Genomic DNA, 25,831 nt, shown 5'->3' on the forward strand with positions numbered 1-25,831 from the left:
AAATCGATAAATATGTTTACGAATTAAAACTCACTTGAGTGTTTGCTGAAATTTGAAAAACATCATATCAGATCAACGAATGGAAATAATCGCTAGTTAGTCTTATCAATTTATACGTACTTGATAATAAGATACTTCTTCAGGGTGAACAAAGTGTCTCTTGGGAACAGAAAATATTTAAATTCGTATTTCCACAGATCTACAAATCTCTCTGCATCATTTCGGAAGAACTTGAAGCGAAAGCTTTTCCCGAACATACTTCCCTTAGCCAGGGCCGGCGCGAGGGTGGTTGACGCCCTTACGCAAGAAAATTTTTGGCGCCCCAAATTTTTGCACCTGTTTCCTATTTAGTATGTTTCGCCTTTGCGGAGTACAACAAATAAAGCATCACGTTTACATTTTGTTTCTTAGCGCCCGCTTCGGCTGGCGCCCATATACGGCGCATAACTTGCATAATGTTTCTGCCCGCCCTGCCCTTAGCTGAAACTTTTGCCGAATCGATGCATTATTGTATGCAAATGTTAGAATTTAGATAGAATAATCGATTACATCACCCGTGAGTCATGCACAGTTTCTGTCATTTGTACTATATTTTGCACCTTATTGAGTCATACTTGTTCTCGTCTAAGTGCCTCCAATCATCAGACAATTATTAATTTAATAACTCCACCTCTTTCCGAAAACAACGGTCCTACATGACTATTGTGTTCTACGCTGTATTATCCGTTCGCGGAACATACATATTTACGTACGCATAAATTCGTTGCATATGAAGTTACAGAAACTATCTTATCTCCGTTGCAATAAAGTGAAATGTGTCAGCGGATGCAGCGCGTCTATAATTGAAAACATTCGCGTGTTTTTATTGGTCTAAGCGATTACTCTTCCTTTTCAATCTTTTATCGCTATTTTAAGTTAGAGAGCTGCCCCATAAATCGCTTCTGTCGCAACCCGAAAAATTCATATTTCCTGTACAGCGCGTACGCTCTGTCGCGAGGAGCACAAAGCGATCAAAGTCGAGCGAGGCTTCGGTCCTGATTATCATCTTTGATTCACCAATATATAAAGAATCACCGAGGGAGTCTGCTGCGTCAGTTGGAGGTCAAAGCTGTGGCGTACATACAGGAAGATGGCAGGCCTTCAGTTGTGCGCAACGCGCTTTATATATTTGCTTTTCATTAACTTTATACTCGTGTCTTCTGGTGTGGCGAACAAGCCAGTACAAAATGTGCCAGAGCCGTTGATTCAAAGTGCCTTAAATTCTTTGAACGAGGATTCTCCGACGCATCATACGTACAAGGGTGGTAACCTGATTAGCGCACAAAAACTGGTATGTCTCCTTAATATACTCAGTGCCAAGAAACACGTCATTATTAGTAAAAATTAAATTTTCCGAATTTTTCGCAAAACACTCTTGATCAGTAGTTTCAACGCGAATCATTGTTTGTTCGCTGGATTTTTCAGGAAGAGGCGCCGTATGTAATATACAGACTAACATTCGATCTGACCGCTGTTTGCAAAGAATCGTTGGAACCGTGTCCCCGAGAAGCGTGCACCGTTGAAGTGAAGCAGCACGAGCAAGGGTTTATAAATGTCCTACGAGAATCCATACAATGCATGTACCTGTACCCACAATCAGCGCAGGACGATCCATTGCAGATGCAAGAGAATACTCAAGAGCAAGAGACTATCGAGAATGTTGACAAACAGATTATCACCAACCAGACTGTCGAGCTAGATCACGAGATTCAGAACACCAGGGATCATAACGACAAGCCGTTCATAGCTGTGAGAGCATCCAGCCCTACTTATTGTCCGGGATGCCCCTACGAGCTAAATCCAAACTTGCCTTCGTCGAGTCTGTTTGGAGACGAAGTGGCGAGGTCCATGGATGAATTCGTACAGAATGACTTCAAGCACAAAGCCGTGGATATCGTTCAACTAACCCGTGCCGTGTCGCCCACGTCTAACATAATAAAGTACCAAGTTTTGGTGCGCATAGGAGAATCTGACTGCTTGAAAAACGCGATAGACGAGTCGCCGCAGTGCTCTGTGCAAGCAAACCTTCCTATTAAAACTTGCTCGGTGACGTTCGAGCAACGCTGGCAACAACCCAGCCGTGTAATAACGAGGAACAACTGCACTATGGATAATATTTCTTACTCGACGTTGAATTCTGAAGCGCTTGTAACGCCTACTCCTAACAGAGAAGCTAATAATGAGAAAACCGAGGCTTTGGAAAACTTAAAAGGCATTCTTGATAATTACACTTACGCTACACCTGTGAAATCGGAGGGGCAAGAGCAACCAGAAGTAACAGAACGTCCTATCGTGAAAGTTTTATTAGATCGGAAGAGCGATGACGTAAATCCTCAAGGATTCGAAGATAAGGCCAGAGAATTCGGGGAGTTTCTAAAAGATTTTGATTTGCCTATAAGGGAGGATAAATCGCACCCTGAAATACAGAGGGAAGAAGTTACGGAGGATATTATTCTGCCGAGACGAGTATCCTCGGGAAACAATGAATCGCCCATGTTAAATAGAAACAAGAGAAGCCGTGACTCAATCGGTGCGCCTGGTGCGCCTAGTAAAAAGGATGTTAACGATCCCGAGGTGCAAGAGCTGGCTAAGAAAGGTTTGCAGAGGCTTTCGGAAAACTATGAGGGTACGAACGAACCTATCATAGTAGAAATAGTGGAAGCTTCTCGACAAGTTGTGTCTGGGACATTAGACAAAATAAAAGTCAAGGTGGGTTCGAGCACTTGTCCGAAGGGCACGAAAGATGGTTGTCAGTTACAAGCAGAAAGTGAAATCGAGGAATGCTTATTTACATTATGGTCCCAGCCGTGGTTAGATAACGAGTCGCCGAAAATTACCATCGACTGTGACCTTAAAAGTAATTTCAGTATAAATACGAGGAACGCCAGATCAGCTCCCGAATCACACAATTTACGTAGGAATAGGAGAAGGTCTAATCTCGTTGGGGCTCCAACCACCAAAAGTGTAGATGATCCTGAGATACAGGATCTCGCTAATAAAGGATTGCAGAAGTTTTCGGAGAATTATGAGGGTACGAACGAACCTATTATAGTAGAAATAGTGGAAGCTTCTCGACAAGTTGTGTCTGGGACATTGGACAAAATAAAAGTCAAGGTGGGTTCGAGCACTTGTCCGAAGGGCACGAAAGATGGTTGTCAGTTACAAGCAGAAAGCGAAATTGAGGAATGCTTGTTCACATTATGGTCCCAGCCGTGGTTAGATAACGGGTCGCCGAAAATTACCATCGACTGTGACCTTAAAAACAATTCCAGTATAAATACGAGGGACGCCAGATCAGCTCCCGAATCACACAATTTACGTAGGAATAGGAGAAGGTCTAATCTCGTTGGGGCTCCAACCACCAAAAGTGTAGATGATCCTGAGATACAGGATCTCGCTAATAAAGGACTGCAGAAGTTTTCGGAGAATTATGAGGGTACGAACGAACCTATTATAGTAGAAATAGTGGAAGCTTCTCGACAAGTTGTGTCTGGGACATTGGACAAAATAAAAGTCAAGGTGGGTTCGAGCACTTGTCCGAAGGGCACGAAAGATGGTTGTCAGTTACAAGCAGAAAGCGAAATTGAGGAATGCTTGTTCACAATATGGTCCCAGCCGTGGTTAGATAACGGGTCGCCGAAAATTACCATCGACTGTGACCTTAAAAACAATTCCAGTATAAATACGAGGAACGCCAGATCAGCTCCCGAATCACACAATTTACGTAGGAATAGGAGAAGGTCTAATCTCGTTGGGGCTCCAACCACCAAAAGTGTAGATGATCCTGAGATACAGGATCTCGCTAATAAAGGATTGCAGAAGTTTTCGGAGAATTATGAGGGTACGAACGAACCTATTATAGTAGAAATAGTGGAAGCTTCTCGACAAGTTGTGTCTGGGACATTGGACAAAATAAAAGTCAAGGTGGGTTCGAGCACTTGTCCGAAGGGCACGAAAGATGGTTGTCAGTTACAAGCAGAAAGCGAAATTGAGGAATGCTTGTTCACATTATGGTCCCAGCCGTGGTTAGATAACGGGTCGCCGAAAATTACCATCGACTGTGACCTTAAAAACAATTCCAGTATAAATACGAGGAACGCCAGATCAGCTCCCGAATCACACAATTTACGTAGGAATAGGAGAAGGTCTAATCTCGTTGGGGCTCCAACCACCAAAAGTGTAGATGATCCTGAGATACAGGATCTCGCTAATAAAGGATTGCAGAAGTTTTCAGAGAATCTGGAAGGTACAAACGAGCCTATCATAACAGAAATCGTGGAAGCCTCGCAGCAAGTGGTCTCTGGGTACTTGTATAAAATAAAAGTGAACTTGGGCACGAGCACGTGTGCAAAGGGCGTGAAATCCAATTGCCAGTTGAAAAAGGGAAGCGAAATCCAGCAGTGCTTGTTCACGATATGGTCTCAGCCATGGACCGATAAAGGATCTCCAGAAATTACCATCAACTGTGACGTAAACAACCGAATAAAACGATCTCTGCGAGGCGCGCAATACAGTCAGAAGATGATGAAACTGGCTGACGATATCAAAGCCGAAAATCTGTTCGAAAACTTCTTGAAAGAACACGATAAAATCTATTCTTCTCTCGAGGAGAAAGAAAAGAGATTGGCGATCTTCAAGAAGAACCTGGGGACTATTGAAGATTTGCAAAGATTCGAGCGAGGAACAGCGGAGTACGGCGTGACGATGTTCGCGGACCTAACGCCTGAAGAATTCAAGGCACGTCATTTAGGTTTTCGACCCGATTTGAGACAAGAGAATGAGATACCTCTCGCAGTGGCTGAGATACCGGACGTTGACTTGCCACCTAAATTCGATTGGCGCGATCATAACGCCGTCACGCCTGTTAAAGATCAACGCCAATGTGGCTCGTGTTGGGCATTCTCCGTGACTGGGAACGTAGAAGGTCAGTACGCGATCAAGCACGGGAACTTGTTATCGTTATCGGAACAAGAATTAGTGGACTGCGATACCATGGACCAAGGGTGCGGAGGGGGGGAGATGGAGAACGCTTACAGAATGATAGAGAAGCTGGGCGGTCTGGAATTAGAAAACGATTACCCTTACGATGCCAAAAATGAAGAGTGCCATTTCGCCAAAGACAAAGCTAAAGTACAAGTTGTCTCCGCTGTAAATATCACCTCGAACGAAACGGAAATGGCACAGTGGCTAGTGAAAAATGGCCCGATTTCGATTGCCATTAATGCCGACGCTATGCAATTTTATATGGGTGGAGTTTCCCATCCATTTCGCTTCTTGTGTACCCCTGATGGTTTGGACCATGGCGTCCTTATTGTCGGATATGGTACAAGTCGTAAGTATTACGATCTTAAAATTTGTTTACGTGGCAGTTCCCTGTATCGTTTGTGTAACATATTTGTGCTTCTTCTTTTCCAGACGATCGTCTCTTCCATAGGGAATTACCATACTGGATAATAAAGAACAGTTGGGGCCCAAAATGGGGCGAACAAGGATATTATAGAGCTTATAGAGGAGACGGTACCTGCGGACTTAATGCAATGCCTTCAAGCGCTGTAGTAGCATAATAAAGATATATATGAAACTAACGTCTTTCATGATGATATTTAAACTTGTCTTAAATGAAATTTCTAATTTTTCTTTACCGATGCAACGCGTATGTTATACCAATTTGTATCGCTTAGATTACGGAGAGCTGTATATTTTGCAACGATAAAAAAAGATCGGACATGTTTCGTTTCGTACGTAAAGTTACGAGCTCGCAATAAATAAAGTAGAAATATAGCGTTTCCACAGTTATAATTGTTCGGAATCGTAGCAATAATGTTTTCGCAATAAAAAAATATTTCTTACAATATTTTTTGTGTCTTTACATTATGTTCCTATCCCGATATCCGGCAATTGTTTATGATCCAATTACACAAAAACAATGAAACAACGCTAAATCACTGAATATCTAAAAGTTATCGAACATAATGCTCAAAGACATTTAATCGTTTATTAGGAAATTATGTGAACTAAAACATGAATTCACAAAGTAATTTTAAAATTATGTTCTCTTCTTGTGATAATCAGGAATACATATATTTCCTTGAAATTCTAAATCACTATAAGCAATACGCTGACAATGTTAAAAACTGCTCGCGTACCATCTCAAGTTGCGTTTGCTGCAAATTCGTAAAAATTCACATACCAACAGAACGTCGCGCGTGACCTCTGTGCCGATTAACAAAATTCTGATCCTAGTTGCGAATGCAAGATTACAACAAACATACAAAATGATATGCACGTGCAACGCAAGAATTTAATAGAGTTCCACCAACGACCATACTTTCCCTATAACCGAGCATATTATAGAAATGTAGCAGAGTCTCTCGATTCGCTCGTTTTATCAAAAATGTATCGACAATTGTTAACAATGTTTGTCCCGTGGATATCTCGCAAAGTGGCTGTTACGCAACGTTTCTAGGGGCGTTCAAGTATCTGTTCTTTTCATTTACATATATTTCATTATTCTCGTCAAGCGATACACGCTCGGCGCGTATCGTCAGAAACTCTATTATTACAAACTAAGTACGCGCAGAAGGAGAACTTATTACAAATTAAGGGCGACGATTCGCCAATCGCCGGTCCCCTGTCGAACAAGTAACACAACGTCACGGAATAAAAGATCAAAGACATCAGAAGTTCGTATCGTGTTGAATTCAATGAAGATACAAGATATTTTCGCTTCATATATACGATTAGAAAATATCGAATGCAACGTTGCTCACACTCTCGGCTGTCTAGCAACCTTCTTTTTTTTTTCTCAATTACCTGGTATCTGGTGTTACGCTTCCAATAATATATTCGTCAACAGTCGTAAATTTATTAGTATTCCCTATACTGCGATATTACTTATTTCGAAAACACGTTAAGACAGAAGTTCATGCAAAGAAACAGTTTTGTATCGAAAGAAACCATCAGCGCGACATGCAGCATTTAGGATACGTGTCAGGTCACCGATGTGTCATTGGAACTTGGAAGAATTTCGTTTCCCTTTTCTTATCGGTGAAAGAAGAATACAGGTTATAAAATGTACAGTAGACATAGTAACGCAATGAAAGCCGGTATAGGAAAAACATTGTGTAATCAACTAATAATAATTATAAGAGCCCCACTGATTGTACGGCCCGTATGCTTGCGGCCCGCCTTGGCCGTACTGCCAATTCTGATAATTAGCGTAATTGGGGTCAGAAGGAGGTGGATATTGCTGGTAACCCTGCTGATACCCGCCTTGACCGCCGTACTGACCGCCTTGGAATTGTTGCTGCGACTGATACGGTCCGCTTGGACCGCTGCTGTACTGATAAGATGACTGCGAGCTGACAGATGGTGGCGGCGGCACGTTCGCCTGATCCCCGGTCTTAACTTTCTTTGGAGGAGAAGTATCTCTGTAACGCGCGAAAACAGAATTCATTTAGTATTATTCATCAGCTATAAATCCTCTCTTGCGCAAATAATTCTTACGCCTTGGCGTCGTCGCTTTTCGTCTTCTTCCGCTCCTTCGCCTGTTTGATACACTTCTGGAATTGCTCGTGCGCTTTCAACACCTGCCGAATGTCTGGGCTGAAATCTTCGAGGAATTCTACTTTACGCTGCGCAAAAAGTACTCTCTGCTCGAGATCAGCGTGCTCGCGTTCAATGAACATGTCCATGTACCCTACGATTTCTTGAGTATCCACGGGAGTCCTCTGCATTCCCAGATCGATTAATTGCAAGTAGAGCCTTGGGTTATCTTTGTCTTTTTCTGTCGCCTATAAATGGTGTATAAAATAATTTACATCGAAAGCGAACGGAAATTAATACAACTTTGAGTGCCGACGTACCTTCAGCAATACTTTAATTGCCTTGTCCACGTCGTTTTTAACTTTACACAAAAATCGTGCGTACTTCACTGCAATATTGTTCGCGATTGTTCTATTTTTACTATTACTAATGTAATTTTCATACAATGTACACGCTTTGTCTAAATCTCCTCTTCTGCGTTCCAAGTTTATTCGCCGATATGCCACTTGTAACATATTTGGTAATACATTGTCAATATTCTCCAATATGCTGGCTGCTTTCTCAAAATTGCCCTGACCTTCCTCGAAGGTTGCCCATTGCAGGTGCAGATTTGGTTTCTTTGGATGATGAACCATGCAAGCTCTGGAGTACACGTCTCTTATTTTCTCCACATTGTCCCCCTTCAAAGACTCTAGATAACGAACAAACTAGAAAAACAGAGATATATAAGCATGTGTCCTTAACAAGAGGCACTTTCACAAATTAAAACCATATTGGTGGCTTACTCGCATCCAGAATTCATCGTACAGAGCGCACGCTATCAAGCACCTCTCGAATAGGATGATTATCCGGTTCTGATCTTTCTGTTCGATTTCAAAGTCTAGGTATTCCTTCCAGTTCTTCAATTGACATCGCTCCAGAGGCTTCACGTGGAAGTATGGCCTTTTGATCTGTCGATGAGAATCCGGGAATAAGTATCAGCATAAACAATTACGAAATGAACTTAATATACTTCAATATACTTACGCCTTCCTCGTACGACCATCTCGCAGCGACCGCGTTAATATTGGCTTTGTGCATTTTACGCCTGCTGCTGATAATTTTCTCCCGGATGGCGCGGGTCTCTTCATCGGTAGGCAGAAGCTCGTGTGGCGGTGGTTCCTCTCCGGGCGGTGCATCGTCCGCTGCAGAATTGGAGGTATTGTCATCCGACTTAAGAAGAGCTTTCACTTCAGCGCGCAACGCGAGGAAATCGTCGACACTTAGAATACGATTGGGCAAGTTCGAGGAGACGAACTCTTGAAATGCATCGAAGTGGGAAATATAGCCAAGCGTGGGTGTGCATAACAAGCGGTCGTACAATGCCGTCACTCTGCTCAGACGTTTCCCCTCCAGCTCCCACTTTATGTAACTTTCCCAGAGGCGATCGGATCTGAAGAAGAGGATCGGTTCTCATCTGTTAAACGTTCAGCTGCGAGCGATATGTATACGTAAAACAAGGGATGATTCAAACCTGAATTCGAGGCCGCACGCTTGAATAGCTCGTTCGTATTGTTCTCGGAGCTTCTCTTCATCCTTTTCGTAGACGGTTTTGCAGTGGTTGATGTAATGCAGCCAAAGGTCGACACTGAGCGAAATAGCTTTCAAACCTTGGTCGAATACCTGTAGTAATGATTTGCAATCATATTTAGAACAGTTTACAACTGATTGGGCTGGTGGCGGGTAGACTTATACCTATTTCTTTTTTTTTAGCTTTCGTTAAGCATTACGGTTTTGTTTTGTTTTTTGTTTGTTTTTTTTTTAGCAACGTATACTCACATATCGTACGCGTACTGTAAATAAAGAGATTTAATTAACACAGAGATTGCAGAGCATTGTGCATTCACCTTAAAGTCAAGGAGTGTTCCGATCTGGGTGCCTCTGTGTCTTCCGCCACTTTTCTTGCTCCCTCTCTGGCGCGTTCACGTCCTAAGTCTTTGTTTCTGACTTTGACTTAACACCCAACCCAATCTTACTTACATTAAGTAAGGTACCACATCTTATGCTTAAGTTACAATACTTTCTGTAGTAAGCTATGTGTACAAATGCTTACAGTAAATATAACACACAATTTTTGTTCTTGCACGATAAATATCGCAAATTGAAACAACTAGCCTTCGCTTGACTTACGTATATCATACGTAGAATATCAATATAACGGTATAAAGTAAAACAGTAATATTCGCAATAATATTGTAGATATCGCAGAATAATTAAGTAACTAGCTATTTGGTAAACGGAGAGAGTCGTATAGGTGCCGCAAGACGTGCTAGGCTGTTGGAAGGGAAAACCATATTTACGTGCGTGCACACTGCCCACGCGTCTTCCTAACTCGAGCTATTTTCATTAGATTGCGTTAATTAAATGATATCATAATGAGAGGTAGCCTAATGAATGTGGTAAACGAGTTGACTCACCCTTTGGACATTTTCGGGGTTGCCCTTCTTCTTCTCGTAATCAGCGAACTTTCTCCAGTAACCGTAGCAATATGGATAACGCTCCAAAAATTTCGTATAAGCTTCGCGAGCGGCCTCTGCGTCGTTCTACGAGGAAAGAAACGTAATTTTCAATATATATACCGATTCTACCTTCACCCTCACCTTCGCACTTTTCAACTCACTTCTTGATCAACGTACTGAAGAAGGTACGTCCATCCTGTGAAATCCGATGGATCCTCGTTCACGGCTTTCCAATACTTCTCCAACTCTGGCAGTGTCTTTTTCTTTGGCGACGCCGGCTTAGTTTCTTGCTTGTTATCCCCGGTGTCAGCCTCGGCCGACAGTGCCACCTTCTTTGCTGGTGTCTCGTCGTTATTCTCAGACGTCGGCGAACTGGGATCGTACTCTCCCTCTGCGTTCAATTTACGTTTATCTGTAAACAGAAATAATAGCATATAAGAAAACTCGATCCATAAAATTCTCTCTCTTTACACTTACTCGTGCCTTCCGTCTTGTTCTTCTTCTCGGGAGTTTTGCTCATCGCTTTTATCCCACTCTTTTTCTTCTTCTCACTGTCTGGTGGTAGCTCGTCTTCAGAAACGGACTCAGTTTCTCCTAAATCAGCAGGAGCTGCCGCTGGCAATTCTTCATCGGACACTGCCTCCGTTTCTGGTTCCTGTATATTAGAAGTTAGCTATAAACTGTACACGTCGCGTATTATTCGCAAGAATTCATGAGATATACCTTCGCCGCTGCTTCGGTAGGCAGCTCATCTTCGGACACGGCTTCCGTATCAGGCTCAATTTTCTTTATAGCATCCTCAGGCGAGCATTCCATATCAGCGTCCGTTGTGTCTACCACTTCGGTTATTTCCGACACCTCTGTATCGGTCTCAATCTTCTCTGTAACACTTTCTATAATTTCCGACACTTCTGGCTGACAATCGTCTATTTCCATCACCTCGATCCCAGTACCTTCGCTTATAACATTCTCGGACTCAATCTCCTCTGTCTCTAAAATCTCTGTTACTTGCGCTATGGTTTCCCCATCCTCGTTTATCACTTCTTGGAAATCTATTAAAACACGTTGATTTGTGTCATCGTTACTCATATCTTGCCCTTCCATATCTATTTGCTCGCGTTCGCTTAACATATCAACCTTATCCATACTGCCCTCCTCTATGATTATATGCTCTGTATTAGTGTCATCCTAATAAAGAATAATTTACACATTAATACATAGATCCATCACCTCCGATAATAGAAAAATAAGCATCGCGCTTAAAACAAACGAAATATATGGTATAATGCGAATGTGGGGCCAGACAGACCCGAGCGAACAGTTCTCGTAATATTGGAAAAGTTTCAGATAACAATGACTCGTAGTGTAAAAGAGATATGTGCTCAGTATTTCATTTTGTTATGAAATATTTTTCTTAATGAAAATTGACGACAATAGATTACGCGCGGTCTAAAAGTATTTCTTCTCAAAATACCCACGCATTTCTGGATTTGGAGCTATGGGCCTGCGAGGCCCAACGTGTGCAATTTCTGCTATCGTTCGAATAGCTACCGAGCCGTGCTTACAATTTGAGAAGTAACCGTTTCTAAGTCAGGTACAGTTTCTTGATCCGCCTCCATCTGCACACTCTGATTCATATTGATCTCGTGAACAGTGGTGTCCCCGGAATCTTCCAATTCTAAATGCAACATAGACGACTCGTCTTCTGTGTGCTGCTCGATGATAATGTCACCGAACCTCTGCACCCCGTTCTCTGGGACGCCTTCCATAACAACTGCCTCTTGCAGCACGGGCTCCTCCTCCTGGAAACAGCGACGAGATCAGTTGCCTTCATCGAGGACCCGGTCAGTCGCGCGGTTCGATAATCGCGGGCCCTAGCTATAGCATCTCGTCGGGCTTACGTACCTCGACCTCTTCGATTTCCTGCACTTTTTTCGGAGATCGTGTCGCCCTTGCTAGAAGCTTTTTCACGGGCGATTTCTTAGCCACGACCGCGGTCTTGCGCGTGCGACCGGATCTTGTGCGGCGTACTGAAAGAAAAGGGGCATCCCGATAATGAGAGAGATGTCGGAAAATTCGAGCGAAATATTTACACGTTACATGCGTGTGCGAGACGCCATTCGTTCAATGGCGGTCCGTGGACCTCCGCTGAGCCGCCCGGTATATTACTATCTTTTGTTACCGCCTCGTGCGAACGCACATCGGCGAGAACACGGGGCAGAATCACGAAACGATCAGCACGTATTTCGTTAATATATTAGGCCATCTTACCGGGTTCATTTAAAGTAATCTCGCTCTCGTCACCACTTGCGGACGACATCTTGCCTCGATGCAATCTCTGGAATGTAAAACGCAGAACTGATGAAGAAAATGGCGGCAACACGTCGCCAGACCCTCTATAGGGGACTCGTGTACTAATACCACGCAATTCATAAACTTAGGAACCCGACTTACCGGCATTCTATGAGAATTTTGCCCCATATACCCACAGTCAATACGTAGGACAGACTTAACGATCGCAATTGGTTGCTTGTTTAAATCTACTGCTGTTTGTTGATGATTAGATTCGATACTCATTCACCTGTGAACAAATAACGACGGCGTTAGATCGCGAGAAATGCTGCGCTTTTCGAGCATTATTATATACGTACAATTGGAAATACAAAGAAAAGGTAAGACGATGGGAAGGGCAGGAGGGCGGGATATCAAAATACACGCATGTGCAAGGGAAGCACGTTGAAGAGCGCAAGTACACAAGATATCTATCTTGCGTGTATATACCAAAGGTGGATGTGAAACGAGTCTGTTTCCGTACACAGATTTTCGTGTATGTGATTTTGTAAAACGACAAAACGACACTTGTCAATGTACATAGATCGATGTTATCGGACATCGATGTTCCAAGGTAAACGCGAATCAAAACAAGCGATGCTGAAGAAGACCACGGACCGCTCGATTTTGTTCGCGATCCGTCGATTCCGAGCATCTCGAGACACCGAGTCCTACCGCTCCTCTTTTCCTTCCCGTTCATCGGCGAAGGCGATCGTCTCCGACAGTGCGATTACCCATAAGCAAGATCGTTCATCGAGACACCGAAACGCTCTTTAAACACGCACAGAGGAGAAAATGGTGTAAGATTCGTTCAGCATTGTTTTCCTTCTTCCAATGTTCACGGGAGGCCGGGAATGTCGGGATGTTTAGCTCGTGTTACCTTTGACGACGCAAGTGCGATCCGTGACGGTGCGAATTCGAATATTTCGCTATAGGAGATGTCTTACAGCGATGGCGGGCGTCCTATACGAAAGTTCGGCACCAAGTCGCCGAAAAAGCTTTGCGTGACTAAGAACGAGAATAACGATAAGACCACGACTACCATTAACTGCAACAACCACCACCACAATCACTATCACCACACACATCGGTTCCTCGATAACCCCCAGCCGTCGGTACACAAACGTAATCTCTATATTGTCTCTTTCCCGTTGATACTGCTCTTCAACGTTCTGAGAACCCTTCTCTATCAGTTATACATGGTATTTAAGTATTTGTATACATCTACGTCTCAGCTGATCCAACGAAGGCAAGCTTCCAAGCAGACATGCCAGTTGGAGATTGTGGTCGGTCAGAAGTCCGCGCAGAGGTTAAATAATAGTTTGCTTAACGCTGGTCACTCCGAGAGCGAGGGAATGTCGCAAGTGCCCAGAAGACCTATAGGTCCTGGCCCCGGAGACCCGCTGCTCGCGAAGCAGAAGCATCACCATCGTAGAGCTTTCGAATTCATCAGTAAGGCGCTCAAGATCGACGAAGACAATGAAGGTATTTACATGTACGAAGAAAGAATCGTGACTTCGTTACTAATCGTCTTTCTTCTGAATCTCTCTCAGGTCAAAAGGAAATGGCAATCGAACTTTACAAGAAGGGCATCGGGGAGTTGGAGAAGGGTATAGCCATAGAATGCACCGGTGGGCGGGGAGAAGTATGGGAACACGCTCAGAGGCTCCATGATAAAATGCGCACTAATTTAGCGATGGCGAAGGACAGACTCGACTTTCTCGGTTTGTAGACTTATATCATCCGTAAGCGTCACATTTCTTGAGCTGTTCCAATCTTACGCAGGAATACGAGAGCACAGCTTGCGTTCGATGGTATTAACACATGCATAATAAATGTACAAGCTCCGTTTGCGATTACGCGTTCGCGGATGATGCTCTACGGTAACAGCTTAAGGAATATCGGAGTATTAAGGGGACCTTCCGGTCTAGGGCCCAAAAAAATAGATGATCTTTAGGAATTAATTAAAGGAAAACTATTATATATAATTTAATGGGACTTTTTGCATTGTATTAAGGATGTCTTAAATTATAGAAATATATTTTTTGTCTTATAATTACTCATTGCAGACGGCACTGGGGAGTCGTTAAAGTCAAGGCGTCAAAAAATTGATCCAAATCGGTGGGACCTGTATCTTCAAAAGTTCTTATCCAATTCAACTGAAACGTTTTTTATTTTCAAGAATATACTTCGGGCTAGAGGGCAAACCAGAAAAAATTACAAAAATTACATTTTTTTTAGAAAATAACGACACTTGAAGTTTGAAATCACTTTTTCCCTATATTTTTCATCCTTTCAACGCCTTTGAAAATTATAAATTTTCAATTTTTTGTATTTTTTTCTGGTATTCTCCCGTAGCTAGAAGTATATTCTGCAAAATAAAAAAGTTTCAGTCAAATCGGATAATAACTTTTGGAAATACAGGTCCCACCGTTTTGAGAACACTGTTTCGAGAAAAACGCGTTTAAAGTTTTACGTGGGCGCCGAGTGGCCGGTTGTTGCCCCATGCATTTGCCGCTACTCAAATGCCTATAACTTCGGGAATTTTACGAATTTCAACAAATTCTTTTAAACACGTATTCCTATAAGATTGAATATTCGAAAAATGAATAAAAAAAAATCGACTTTTAGACCGGAAGGTCCCCTTAATGTATTCAGCATGCTCGTGTGTTAATTGTTCTATAATGTTTACGCGTATGCGTGAGGTGTGCGTACGTGTATATGCGTGAATGTATACGTGTGTGTACGCATGCTCGCGTTATCCCTTCTTTTCATTTAATTTCTCGTTTATTTCTCGCACATTACGTTCCTTCATGAGCGGCGCAGACATTTATGTATAAACTAGTAGCTAAAACTTCGTATAGCAGCATTTCTAATAGCCGTCAGCATACCTCGTTTCATCCTCCGATTACTAGTTAACATAGTTTACGATATTCCGACGGAAGTCGGGGAACAAATTTATGAGTTGAATCTGTACCTAGCTATTTAGCCTACTGCAGCATGGCAGAGAATGTTTTTCCTTTTTGTAGTGAGTGTGTGTGAGCTGAAAAAGATGGATATCTCCAATGAATATCACGCCCCTGGAAATAAGGTGGACAACGAACATCCAGGAAAGAATCTGAGGGTCCGTCGCAATATACACACACTACAAACAGCACGATCTTCTTTAAACATAAATCACACAAAGAACACAAACAGTACACAGACAGTGAACATAGGGCAGAACACATGTACCCAAATCCCCAAGTTAAGGCCACGTTCACCAAAAAACTATTGTGCCCATTCCGAAGGTACTGTTTGTCTGAAATTCTGGGCTTACATGCAGCCGTTGATTGTAAATTTTTTAACATGATATCTATAATAGTCGCTTCCCTAAAAGTCTTATCTCTGTTCCATTCTTGATACGTGCACTCTTACGATTCTCTGAAGTAGCTCGACAAGTAGTAAATGTAGGCATGTCGTTACATTGACTGTTATATTTATCGTAGCTTTGCTAAATCGTAGTGACCTTAGTATAGTGTCTATTTGGACAAAGATCTTCACAAGATTCGATTATTTATACGTAAATAAAAGGAGTATGCGTATATAACAATGAATGAATTAGATTAAAAGATATATGCACGAATATATATGCTTCACGTAAAAATTTCAAAATTGTGCTTAAAGATATATTACTTGGAAGGTATACTTTTAAAATCGTTATCTTACAGTGAAATGTACGGGAAATCGAACTTTTGTATGCATTTACTTTACACATTGTATTTATGGCTCAACTATTTAAGCCATTAATATGTATATATAGATTCTTCGGAATAAACATATTAATACACTTGTGAGACATTGACAGTATAACGTATTACGTATGTCGCTTTAAATATTACGTGTCTTAACAGTCGCATCTTTCGTTTTGAAATATTGGTCTTGTATCCTTTGCGATAGTTTTTCTATATATTAGATTTGTTGAGAATTTGCATTCAAGTATATTGGTAGCAAGTATTATCCTCGCATCTCCTCGCTTTATACCTTGCTCATTTCATGGTGTTGTCGTAGCATCTGGAAGGAAGTTGTCTGTTCCTGGGAAAAGAGTGGGCGCAGCCATAAGCAAGAGTCAAACTCTGCCACGTAGCATGGGACGTTCACCGCCGATTCAATCTTGCCATAGAGTTACACCCATTAAACCTACGTCTACACCGCCTTCAGTGAAGAGACAGTTATCCGTACCGGGGAATGGCTCGCCCATAAGGAGGCCAGGAACACCGACCGCGTCTAATAGTAACAAGGGAACGCCTACTAGGAAGGTGCCTATTTTAAAGGGCGTGGATCCGAAGCTGGCGCAAGTTATTCTAGATGAAATTTTGGAAGGGGGGAAAGCGGTGCACTGGGAAGACATCGCTGGTCAAGAGGTTTGAAGATGTTCTACCTATACGTTACTAATTAATCAGGAAGGTGCGAAAGGACCGCATACAAATATTCTTTATCTTGCTATTATACAGACGGCAAAGCAAGCGCTGCAAGAAATGGTGATCTTACCTTCGCTGAGGCCAGAATTGTTCACTGGTCTGCGAACACCTGCGAGAGGATTATTACTGTTTGGTCCACCAGGGAATGGGAAGACGCTACTTGCACGTGCTGTGGCTACTCAATGCAACGCCACGTTCTTCTCGATATCCGCTGCTAGCCTTACGTCAAAGTACGTCGGGGAAGGAGAGAAACTAGTGAGAGCTCTTTTCGCTATAGCGCGAGAGTTGCAGCCATCTGTGATTTTTATTGATGAAGTGGATTCGCTACTAAGTGAGCGTAGAGATAATGAGCACGAAGCCTCGAGGTAGGTCTATTCTAAATTAAAATTCTACACTGGCTAATTCACCTTGGTTTACTTAATTCATTTACTACCCAGGCGGTTGAAGACGGAATTTCTAGTTGAATTCGATGGGTTACCATGTAACCCGGAAGAAAGGGTCCTCGTCATGGCTGCTACAAACAGACCACAAGAGTTAGACGAGGCTGCGTTAAGGAGATTCACGAAACGAGTGTACGTTACGTTGCCAGATTTACGAACGAGGATTATGTTACTCAGACGGCTTCTAGCTAAGCACAACGACCCACTGACGCCGGAAGAATTAAACGAAATGGCTGTTCTGACCGACGGCTATTCCGGAAGCGATCTAACAGGCTTGGCCAAAGACGCAGCGCTTGGCCCTATCAGAGGTAAGATAAAACCGATATATCGTATTCCTCTTCTTTTTGTATCTGTTTAAAGTGGACTGAATGGATATTAGAGCCTCGGCCAGCCAGTCTGAACCATTTGTCCGTTATGCACGAATGCTATCGGACCTTGTAGTTCTCAAAAAATGTGTTGGTGTTGCACAGAGCTGAATCCAGACCAAGTAAAAGAACTGGATCTCAATTCCGTGCGCAACATTACTATGCAAGACTTTCGTGATTCGCTCAAAAGAATTCGTAGATCGGTATCACCCGCGAGCCTGGCCGCTTACGAGAAATGGAGCTTCGAATATGGCGACGTAAGTCTATGATCCTTAAGAGTCAGCTGAAGCGCCGAGCTGAAAAATAAGTTTCGCTCGGCTATCCACTAATCCGATAAGCCGCGGGAAAGAGAGAGAAGTAGCTGCGACAGAGGGGAATGCTAGAAAAGTGACTTTCTGCGATATTAATTATTACAGAATGTAAATATGGCAACTTTTACATTTTCTAAGCTAATTTGTAAATGATAACATCTATGCGTAAAACGGATATGTTACGGTAAGTGAAAGGCACTCTTGCTGAGCACTGTTTTTTAAAAACTCTATTACAGTTGTGTCGCTGTAATATTAATAGCTTTATACTACATATACACGTACATTCCATACTCCATCCAGTAATCAGGTATCATAGATTTAAGTTCCACTGTAGCAGTGTTGACACTAGAATTCCACTATCGATAGTTAGTCTATTTCTGCACCGATAGCATAATTTCGTTTGTAGACTTTCGTAGCCCCATGTTCATTTACGTTCTCGTTAACGAAGAGCCTTGATCTCTTCTAACTATAGTTCAGTTTTTGCTACTTAAGTAAATATCTAAGGACATGAAAAAGGTACAATCCTACAGTTAACAATTGCAGTATGCACGTTCGCGACAAGGAAATCGATGTAAATATTTAATTACCAATTAAGCACAATTAAGTTGAATGATATTAGTAGGAAGACTGCATTTTCACATGGAACAGCTCGCGTCCAATGAGATAATAAAGGAGTTGATGTAATTGCAAGTAAACGGATTAATCACCGGCGTAGCCAAGTAATCGGATAGGCATAAAGGCGAATGAAATTTCAATGCACCTTGTACAAGCACGTGCCGGATAAGAAGCACACAAATAGAACTGTTCTCTGCACATGAATTTTTTAAAAGTAACAAACTGCACACAGTAGCCAGAAGAAGATATTGCGAATATTAGTCTTGTTACGTTTGACGATATCCCAGATATTCGATTAATAGTTGTTGAAATGAAGTAATATTAAAAAGTCTCTTAATAGGGGGGAGGGCTTCACACTTATCGGATTGCGCGTGAAATTCTGATTCGATAAGATTTCCACGAGACAACGAACCGGGGGATATATTTGAACTGTGTGAAATTGAAAATATTTATTATTCATAAGTGAATATTGTCTGTGAAAAGAAAGAAGAAAGAATAATGTTACGATATAACATACGCTATAAAAAGTGTCACGCATATAAATGTTTTTGATATTTATCTATTGCTTCAGATGCTCAAATAAAAGTGATCGCGCTTGTACGATATAATCATTGAAAAGAAAGAAGCAAAAACGTGTTTACCGCAAGAGATCACTAATAAGCTTCAATGTTCGTATAACATTGCCTCACTCTGAAATTATTTACATTAGTCTCCTTGATTTCACTTGACGTACGTTTGTTTGTAAGAGAAGCGTGAAACAGTTCGATTACTTTCTCCAGCGTAGCGACTCGTTATCATTTCCTTTCTACGATGTTAATGCAACGAGTTTAAAGCTTCTCTGGCGTGATCAATAGTTGATACTGATTAATAAATCCTAGATATATATACATATATATATATACACATAGAGTATACGTGTGTTAAAGTTTCTTCATTTTTGCCAAGCAATTCGATGCAGGAAGAATTGTACATTTACTCGTTAGAATCTCCACGTTGCAATTGGACGTAGAACATTAGGTAAAAATGTAGGAACTGTAAAGCGTGTATACATCTGCGGCACGAAGCGTGCGCCAAGTCTTTATCCAGAAAAGCGCGAATGTACAACAGACGATACAAATAATGCCAAATAATTTTGATTTCACAGCGGTATATCATTATAGATGTGTTAAGTTTAATGCGTATCGCCGATCACTGTGTTTCGTTAATTTAATCGATGTAAGTAGAAGCTCGATAGAAAAGTAACGCCTGATACTCTTTTACGTTCAGATAGTTCAGTGCCAATACACTAACATTATGCATACATATAGACTACGTTTAATTTCTCTTTAGAATAATCATTTTCTCATAAATCTGCACCGACCATTCTTTCGCGCGACGTTGCGTTACGTTAAGTAATTCGTTATATACATAAGCAGAGTAATATCGTTAACTGAATCTTTTCGATGATCTTGCACAACAGACTGTTATCAATATGGGTATATACGTATTTACAACCCCGGCCTTCCATATTAAAAAACACGCTCAGCCTCGATTAAGTTATTTTGCTACTTTTATAACTCGAAATAGGGAATTTCTTAAAAATATAAACCGAATAATGACACTAACGTTAATTAATGCTACTTAAGCTAAAAATAATGGAGCGCGGGTTGGTCGCCGAGAAACGTTTGCAAGCGTTCGCGTGGATCGCGCTTTTTGAATGGATGCATTTCGATCCGTAAAGTTTCGACTCCTCTCCTCTTGGCATTACTCGAGTAATTACTTGGAGAACCGCGTAGTGGCAATTGCTCGCATTCTAATAGCATGCAAAATGGAATCACGCCGAAAGCGGAATTATTAGCGAAACGAGCGGCTTAATTTACGAAGAGGGAGGGCACAAGAACTGTAAGATTCATTTGTATTCCTTGAATGGTCTATTCCCCATAGGTTTCTTTAATGAATTATATTTTCATTAAATGCCAAACTTGTGTTTTTCAACAGTATTATAGATTGCGTAAAGAAGGGTACGTCGAACAAGATAGATTACAATCATAGATTGCAAATTGAGATTTCCGTTGAGCAACTCTTTTTTTTTTTAGTACATCGCAGTGTTCTTCGCTCGATAAAACAATTGAATACATATTTAATTAAACGCTGATATACTCAGTGACATCATGCAATTAAATAGTGAAGTTTAAACGCAAATGAATTAGCGTAGAATCACCCTACTGTACAGAAATACAAGATATATCGTACTTAATATTTTGTCGCTGTGTGATCGAGATCGAGGGACGCATGTTTTGTATGTAACAAAATGTACAGTACAAATTGTTCGAGCGCATTTGATTTTTTAAAAAAGAAAAGGAATAATCGCTGCTTCCAATTGAGAATTAGGTTGAATTATTTACGACTCTGTTGCATTGTTACGTACGTTTTAATTGTAATATTAAGGTATTTCCCGTTGACATTGTTTGTATTCGCGAAAGAAAAGATTGTATTGGTTGAAGTGGCGGTGGCGTTTAGTACCTTTTCGTACTAAAGTGATGTAACAATGCGGTTTTTAAATTATATCCCATAAGAGAAAGGTATAGAACGATTGCGTTATCTTCAACATGTCCCCACAGACATTTTGTATACTTAGCATTAAATCGTATTGTGTTAGAAGATCAGAAACATTTGTCTTCTTAGTCCTCTACAATGTCATCCAGTCATGAATATTTTAAAAGCTCGACGAGATGATTTGTAGAAAAGAATATATCTTCGGTTAACGTAAATGATGATTATTGTAAAAGTATGTCGGCTGTAAAATAAAATTACCTTGTATGTACTTAAAAAACATGTTTTATATTATCTTTACATTTAACCAGTTATATAAATGAAGGTACTACGTTTCTTATAAATTTAAAAAACCACTTTTGATATTATTTCATAACTTTATATCTTGTAATAACGTGGGCTATGAAATAATACAAAATATTGTGTATTTTAAATATTTATTCCTTTTTTTTCTCATTCAAAGGACAATTTGTTTTTATTATAAGATAACATTATCCTAAGCATTTTCGAGGGTCTCACACCCTGCTGTACCTAAATTACTCTTTATATAACATTTTTTTATGTCTTCCATCGGTTTCACTGATTATTATTAATCCATAGACAAGTTCTTTTCTTTTTTTTTTCTTAAATTGGCTCTCCGTCGTTCGATATCACTTATCGCAGTCAATTAATCATTGCTATATTCGACTTTGTGTTTCTCCTGTTATTACATCCAGTACTGACTTTATACAAATGGGTTTTCAAAGGTTTATGGCTTTTATCGTCGGTGGTGAAGCGAAGCTGTCGATCAGTGCATCGTTACTAATTTCCTTCCTTTCCATTGTAATCACTCGATTTATTAATTTACCGAGAACTCAAAAACTCAGACGCAGACACCGAATAAATTGTATCCCGAGAAATAGGAGGGAGACGGTGGGCTATTCGTGGGCAAATAAATCTTATAAAGCTAATTCTACTGAAATTCAAAGAGATGGGATCCTATTAAAATTTGTGCAACGAATTTCTACCGCATGTTATTTGGAAGACACGAATATATAAGTATCGTGCCATACAATGATTACAACAGTGACAAAAATATCGGGTAATATCAAAGGGTGATTGTCAATTGATACACTAATAGTTATGAGATAAAAGAATTCTTCGCACTCTACGGTGTACCCAGGGAAACATAATTCTAACTTCCAGCGCACAAATTTAATAAAGACATAACAATAGTGACTCCGGCTCTTAGTGGAAGTTTTCTTTTTTATCGTTACACTTAAATTACATTTGTAATAATTACACCAAGGTTTACTATTTGTCTGTACAGATGGAGAGGGGAGCCACTAAGGTGTACATAAACGCCGCGTATCTGAACCAAGTCGAGTCCGACGTAAAAACAGTTCTGCTCGCGACACACTTCCGGGGATATAATTCTCCTTTAAAACTCTTTGTATGAAAGTGTTCGTCTTTTTTTTTGTACATTTACCACCGACGATAAATATCACATAACGAGGAAAGTTTACAACTCGTTTGCCGACTCGCGTAGTTTAGTTTAATGGGGCCCTGCATACGTCAAAGCATGCATCCAAATCTAGCTACATCACAGGCGCCGTGTCTACCTATACTCTCTATATCTTATACTATGTTCAATGTCATACTTCATGTTTACCATAAATGAACATTTAACTCTGTCCATTGATGATTCGAAATAAACTAAAAAAGATTGGTAATTGTGGCAAAAATATTAAAAATATAACAACGCAATGGTCGCATACATACGTACACCTTACGCAGCACAACGAATGCAGGGCTCGTCATGGGGGCTGCAACCTTGAGTTCAGAAATATACCTCATTCAACACCATGGGTATAAATTCTTTTCAAATGATTATTGTATCACACTGATGGATTGACTGCTACTATAGATTTATTATTTTTTTTTATTTTTTCTTTAATGAGCACTGCAAGCTGAACTTGCATCACGTTAAAATGGTATACGTTTCTATTGTTTGGCAAGGGAAACGTATAAAGGAAACATATATTTCATGCGTGTCTGTGTATTCGTGTGCATATATATGTACATATATATATATATATATATATTCATACATACTGCATATATATATATACACACATATATATATATCACATTGAACTTTCGATGGAACAGTTCCTTTACAACAAGAGGCGTTTTGATGTCAGTCAATATTGGGACAACCAAAATTAGGAGCTTTCTTTTTTTACAATGTAGTACTTCGATCGAAGTAAAACCAGGATATTTGTACATATGATGCTGCGGTCAAGATACCAATAAATTTGTTGGAATAGGTATATGACAGAACAGTTTTTGCAAAAGCCCCGTGGGCAAATGTATCATATGTAACAATTAGTTGATGCCGATCAATGATCAATTTCATTGCGTGGGATATTGTGGCATGGTGTATGCTACCATAGCGGGTTGCTGACCTGGTGGCAATGGTGCAGTCGCAGTCGGTGGTGCAGCTGTTGCTTGTGCAGGTTGCCATGTGCCTGCGCCGGGGGCAGGCATTCGCATGCTATTCATATATGGAGCCTGTTGTCCATAGTATTGGCCATAGTACTGAGCGGGTTGTAAAAATTGACCCTGCATTTGTGGGTATCCCTGCGGATACCAATAACTCATTTGCTGGCCGTATCCATACGCGTATTGACCAGCTCCAGCTGTAACCTATCGCACAAGACAATATACATTTCAACAGCAGCTCGACTCGCGCTGCTTAAAGCGATAAAAGAAAAGTGTACAGCAATCGAGCATTGCCTTTTAAATTCGATACGGCGAATCGAGGAGCCGAAAAAGTTGATTCATAAAATATGTATACACAACCTGTTGAGCTTGGTGATTTGCATTAGGACCAACGCTATTAGGATCTCCGTTTTCCTTCCCCCAAAAACATTTAACGATGCTACCATTAATTTCTGTATTATGTGTGGACTCTATGGCGTGCGTCGCCGCTTCCTTAGTAGTGAATTTAATGAACGCATATCCTTTATCTTTGAATACTCTTATGTCTTGGATAGTACCAAAGGGGGAAAATGTTTTGGTTATCAAGTCATCCGTAATACCATTTGTAAAACCTCCGCAATATACTGTGCAATTAGTTGGACTACTTTGGTTATATACCTATCAACAACGATACGGAGAAACTATAAAAAATACCATTTGTACATGTTTTTATAGATAAGCCTAGGTAAAAGCTATAAATTCGTGGATACAAGAGAAAGAGAGAAAGAGAGAGAAAAAGGAAGGACTTTCACATGGTTTTAAGCGTAAAGGGCAACGAAATGAATACCAACAGTGGAACGGTAGTAGTGTCGTACCTCTTCGTAGTTAGGTTTACTATTATTTGAGTGCCGTGGCCTTTCAGATCTCGGTGGTGGTGGTTTTCTGGTGGACCAGTTTGTCCTGATACTTCTGGAACCGAGCCACTGTCCGTTCATCGCGGCTATCGCCGCCTCGGCCTCCGACTTTTTCACAAAAGACACAAAAGCGTACCCTTTGCTCTTCATGGTCTGCGGGTCGCGTACGATCCTACAGTTGCTGATCTCACCGAATGGCGCGAACGCCTCTTTCAATGTTTGGGTCTCTATCTCCGGTGACAGGTCACCGACGAATATGTGATGATGATTACTGGTGTCCAACTTCGGCTGATTTCCAGGGCTCGTTGCCCAGTTAACCTTCATTTCCTTATTGAGGAACGATCGCTTGTTCATGGCGGCTAGCGCCGTAGCCGCGCACTGGTGATTCGTGAACTCGACGAATGCATACGGGTCGTTTCCCGGTTCCCGTATGATCTTGCATCCTTTAACGGCACCTATTTGCGAGAAAAGTGCGCACAAGAGTTCCTCCGACACCGAAGCGTCTAGATTACCCACATAGAGCGTTCGCGGATTGCTTTCTTCGCTCATGCTCGATCCTCTCAGAACCCCCTGGTGTACTTCCTTATTTAACTAATTTCCTTACGTTCCTTCGGCTTAACTTCACGGTGCACACATTCAGCGCGTGGTACGTGCATTTACCTGGGCCCCAGCATCAGAATTCGGGTTTTCTCGCCTTTTCCAAACGAACCTGGACGGTTGAACGCGAAGTTACACCCAGCCTCTACGTCATACTAACATAAAATGGCCGCTCTCCTGCTTCGCCACTTTCCCTTCAATCATCCGCATAAATGTTCGTATTACGCCGGTTAACTTACGCGAAAAGACGCTTCCCTCGCGCCCGTCCCGTTCTGTTTTACCTACCTACTTAACGCTCGTCGAATCGACTCGTATTACTCCACAGTTTCACAGCTAAAATACAAAAGAACACGTGTTTTTGTATCATCCGTCGAAGATTTCATAACAGGTAGCGCGAAAACGCTCGTGAATCATTGGCCTACGAAATTCACTAGACAAGAGTTTCCTAAAGCTTCCTTTCCATCCAACCGCTGCACACTTTTCCATTTTTTTTCAACTCTTTGCCGTTGCCGCGTCCCGATTGGTCGTAGACAGTGCCGCGGCACTTTGGAAATTACGTTCATTGAAAATCGCCTGTCACGCTTGGAAACGCTAATTGCAAGGTAATTGCATGAAAATTATACTTTACGAAGAAATAATTCCAATGGGGCAAATGTGTTGGTCGACTTGGAAATTGATCGCAGCTGAATTTTTTTTTATTACAGCACGCAGCGAGAAATGA

General features: G+C 41.3%; 4 protein-coding genes across 13 annotated transcripts; 2 read left to right on the forward strand and 2 right to left on the reverse strand.

Moving 5' to 3' along the window:
• Nucleotides 1–697: 697 nt before the first annotated feature.
• On the forward strand, nucleotides 698–5,893 carry LOC143368587 (uncharacterized). Its single transcript, XM_076811462.1, has 3 exons — nucleotides 698–1,330; nucleotides 1,465–5,371; nucleotides 5,455–5,893. The coding sequence occupies exons 1-3, from the start codon at nucleotides 1,130–1,132 to the stop codon at nucleotides 5,601–5,603; spliced, it is 4,257 nt and encodes a 1,418-aa protein (XP_076667577.1). The 5' UTR covers nucleotides 698–1,129; the 3' UTR covers nucleotides 5,604–5,893.
• Prp39 (pre-mRNA processing factor 39) lies at nucleotides 5,671–13,427 on the reverse strand. Of its 2 annotated transcripts, none has more exons than XM_076811466.1 (15): nucleotides 13,294–13,427; nucleotides 12,537–12,663; nucleotides 12,354–12,420; nucleotides 11,988–12,112; nucleotides 11,648–11,884; nucleotides 10,806–11,270; nucleotides 10,560–10,737; nucleotides 10,244–10,494; nucleotides 10,041–10,166; nucleotides 9,098–9,246; nucleotides 8,611–9,016; nucleotides 8,370–8,534; nucleotides 7,905–8,291; nucleotides 7,546–7,832; nucleotides 5,671–7,469 (listed from the first exon to the last, which is right to left on the reverse strand). In XM_076811466.1, the coding sequence occupies exons 2-15, from the start codon at nucleotides 12,657–12,659 to the stop codon at nucleotides 7,172–7,174; spliced, it is 3,264 nt and encodes a 1,087-aa protein (XP_076667581.1). In that variant the 5' UTR covers nucleotides 12,660–12,663; nucleotides 13,294–13,427; the 3' UTR covers nucleotides 5,671–7,171. The 2 variants fall into 2 exon arrangements, with proteins under 2 accessions (XP_076667581.1, XP_076667582.1); XM_076811467.1 differs by having other exon boundaries at nucleotides 13,361–13,375.
• Spas (spastin) lies at nucleotides 12,797–21,997 on the forward strand. 5 transcript variants are annotated; one of them, XM_076811472.1, is made up of 8 exons: nucleotides 12,797–13,213; nucleotides 13,649–13,898; nucleotides 13,967–14,137; nucleotides 15,443–15,703; nucleotides 16,464–16,816; nucleotides 16,907–17,238; nucleotides 17,311–17,621; nucleotides 17,784–21,997. In XM_076811472.1, the coding sequence occupies exons 2-8, from the start codon at nucleotides 13,769–13,771 to the stop codon at nucleotides 17,945–17,947; spliced, it is 1,722 nt and encodes a 573-aa protein (XP_076667587.1). In that variant the 5' UTR covers nucleotides 12,797–13,213; nucleotides 13,649–13,768; the 3' UTR covers nucleotides 17,948–21,997. The 5 variants fall into 5 exon arrangements, with proteins under 5 accessions (XP_076667587.1, XP_076667584.1, XP_076667583.1 ...); XM_076811469.1 differs by lacking the exon at nucleotides 12,797–13,213 and adding an exon at nucleotides 13,352–13,528; XM_076811471.1 differs by lacking the exon at nucleotides 12,797–13,213 and adding an exon at nucleotides 13,397–13,538.
• Nucleotides 20,936–25,543, reverse strand: Rox8 (TIA1 cytotoxic granule associated RNA binding protein Rox8). 5 transcript variants are annotated; one of them, XM_076811489.1, is made up of 4 exons: nucleotides 24,451–25,492; nucleotides 23,981–24,277; nucleotides 23,584–23,824; nucleotides 20,936–21,380 (listed from the first exon to the last, which is right to left on the reverse strand). In XM_076811489.1, exons 1-4 carry the CDS (start codon nucleotides 25,060–25,062, stop codon nucleotides 21,361–21,363), a joined length of 1,170 nt encoding a protein of 389 aa, XP_076667604.1. In that variant the 5' UTR covers nucleotides 25,063–25,492; the 3' UTR covers nucleotides 20,936–21,360. The 5 variants fall into 5 exon arrangements, with proteins under 5 accessions (XP_076667604.1, XP_076667601.1, XP_076667600.1 ...); XM_076811486.1 differs by lacking the exon at nucleotides 20,936–21,380 and having other exon boundaries at nucleotides 22,374–23,824; nucleotides 24,451–25,304; nucleotides 25,396–25,543; XM_076811485.1 differs by lacking the exon at nucleotides 20,936–21,380 and having other exon boundaries at nucleotides 22,374–23,824; nucleotides 24,451–25,490.
• Nucleotides 25,544–25,831: the final 288 nt, after the last annotated feature.

Source organism: Andrena cerasifolii, chromosome 4 (genome assembly GCF_050908995.1).
Source record: "Andrena cerasifolii isolate SP2316 chromosome 4, iyAndCera1_principal, whole genome shotgun sequence".
NCBI classification, from domain to species: domain Eukaryota; kingdom Metazoa; phylum Arthropoda; class Insecta; order Hymenoptera; family Andrenidae; genus Andrena; species Andrena cerasifolii.

Coding starts and splice junctions, on each gene's coding strand:
- LOC143368587 (XM_076811462.1), top strand. CDS start 1,130: ATGGCAGGCCTTCAGTTGTGCGCAACGCGCTTTATATATTTGCTTTTC. Junction 1,331..1,464: donor TGATTAGCGCACAAAAACTG/GTATGTCTCCTT, acceptor TGGATTTTTCAG/GAAGAGGCGCCGTATGTAAT. Junction 5,372..5,454: donor TGTCGGATATGGTACAAGTC/GTAAGTATTACG, acceptor CTTCTTTTCCAG/ACGATCGTCTCTTCCATAGG.
- Prp39 (XM_076811466.1), bottom strand. CDS start 12,659: ATGAGTATCGAATCTAATCATCAACAAACAGCAGTAGATTTAAACAAG. Junction 10,738..10,805: donor CTACCGAAGCAGCGGCGAAG/GTATATCTCATG, acceptor TCTAATATACAG/GAACCAGAAACGGAGGCAGT. Junction 8,535..8,610: donor GATGGTCGTACGAGGAAGGC/GTAAGTATATTG, acceptor TCTCATCGACAG/ATCAAAAGGCCATACTTCCA.
- Spas (XM_076811468.1), top strand. CDS start 13,352: ATGTCTTACAGCGATGGCGGGCGTCCTATACGAAAGTTCGGCACCAAG. Junction 13,899..13,966: donor GATCGACGAAGACAATGAAG/GTATTTACATGT, acceptor AATCTCTCTCAG/GTCAAAAGGAAATGGCAATC. Junction 17,239..17,310: donor AATGAGCACGAAGCCTCGAG/GTAGGTCTATTC, acceptor TTTACTACCCAG/GCGGTTGAAGACGGAATTTC.
- Rox8 (XM_076811486.1), bottom strand. CDS start 25,062: ATGAGCGAAGAAAGCAATCCGCGAACGCTCTATGTGGGTAATCTAGAC. Junction 24,278..24,450: donor GACACTACTACCGTTCCACT/GTTGGTATTCAT, acceptor CGTTGTTGATAG/GTATATAACCAAAGTAGTCC. Junction 23,825..23,980: donor CAAATCACCAAGCTCAACAG/GTTGTGTATACA, acceptor CTTGTGCGATAG/GTTACAGCTGGAGCTGGTCA.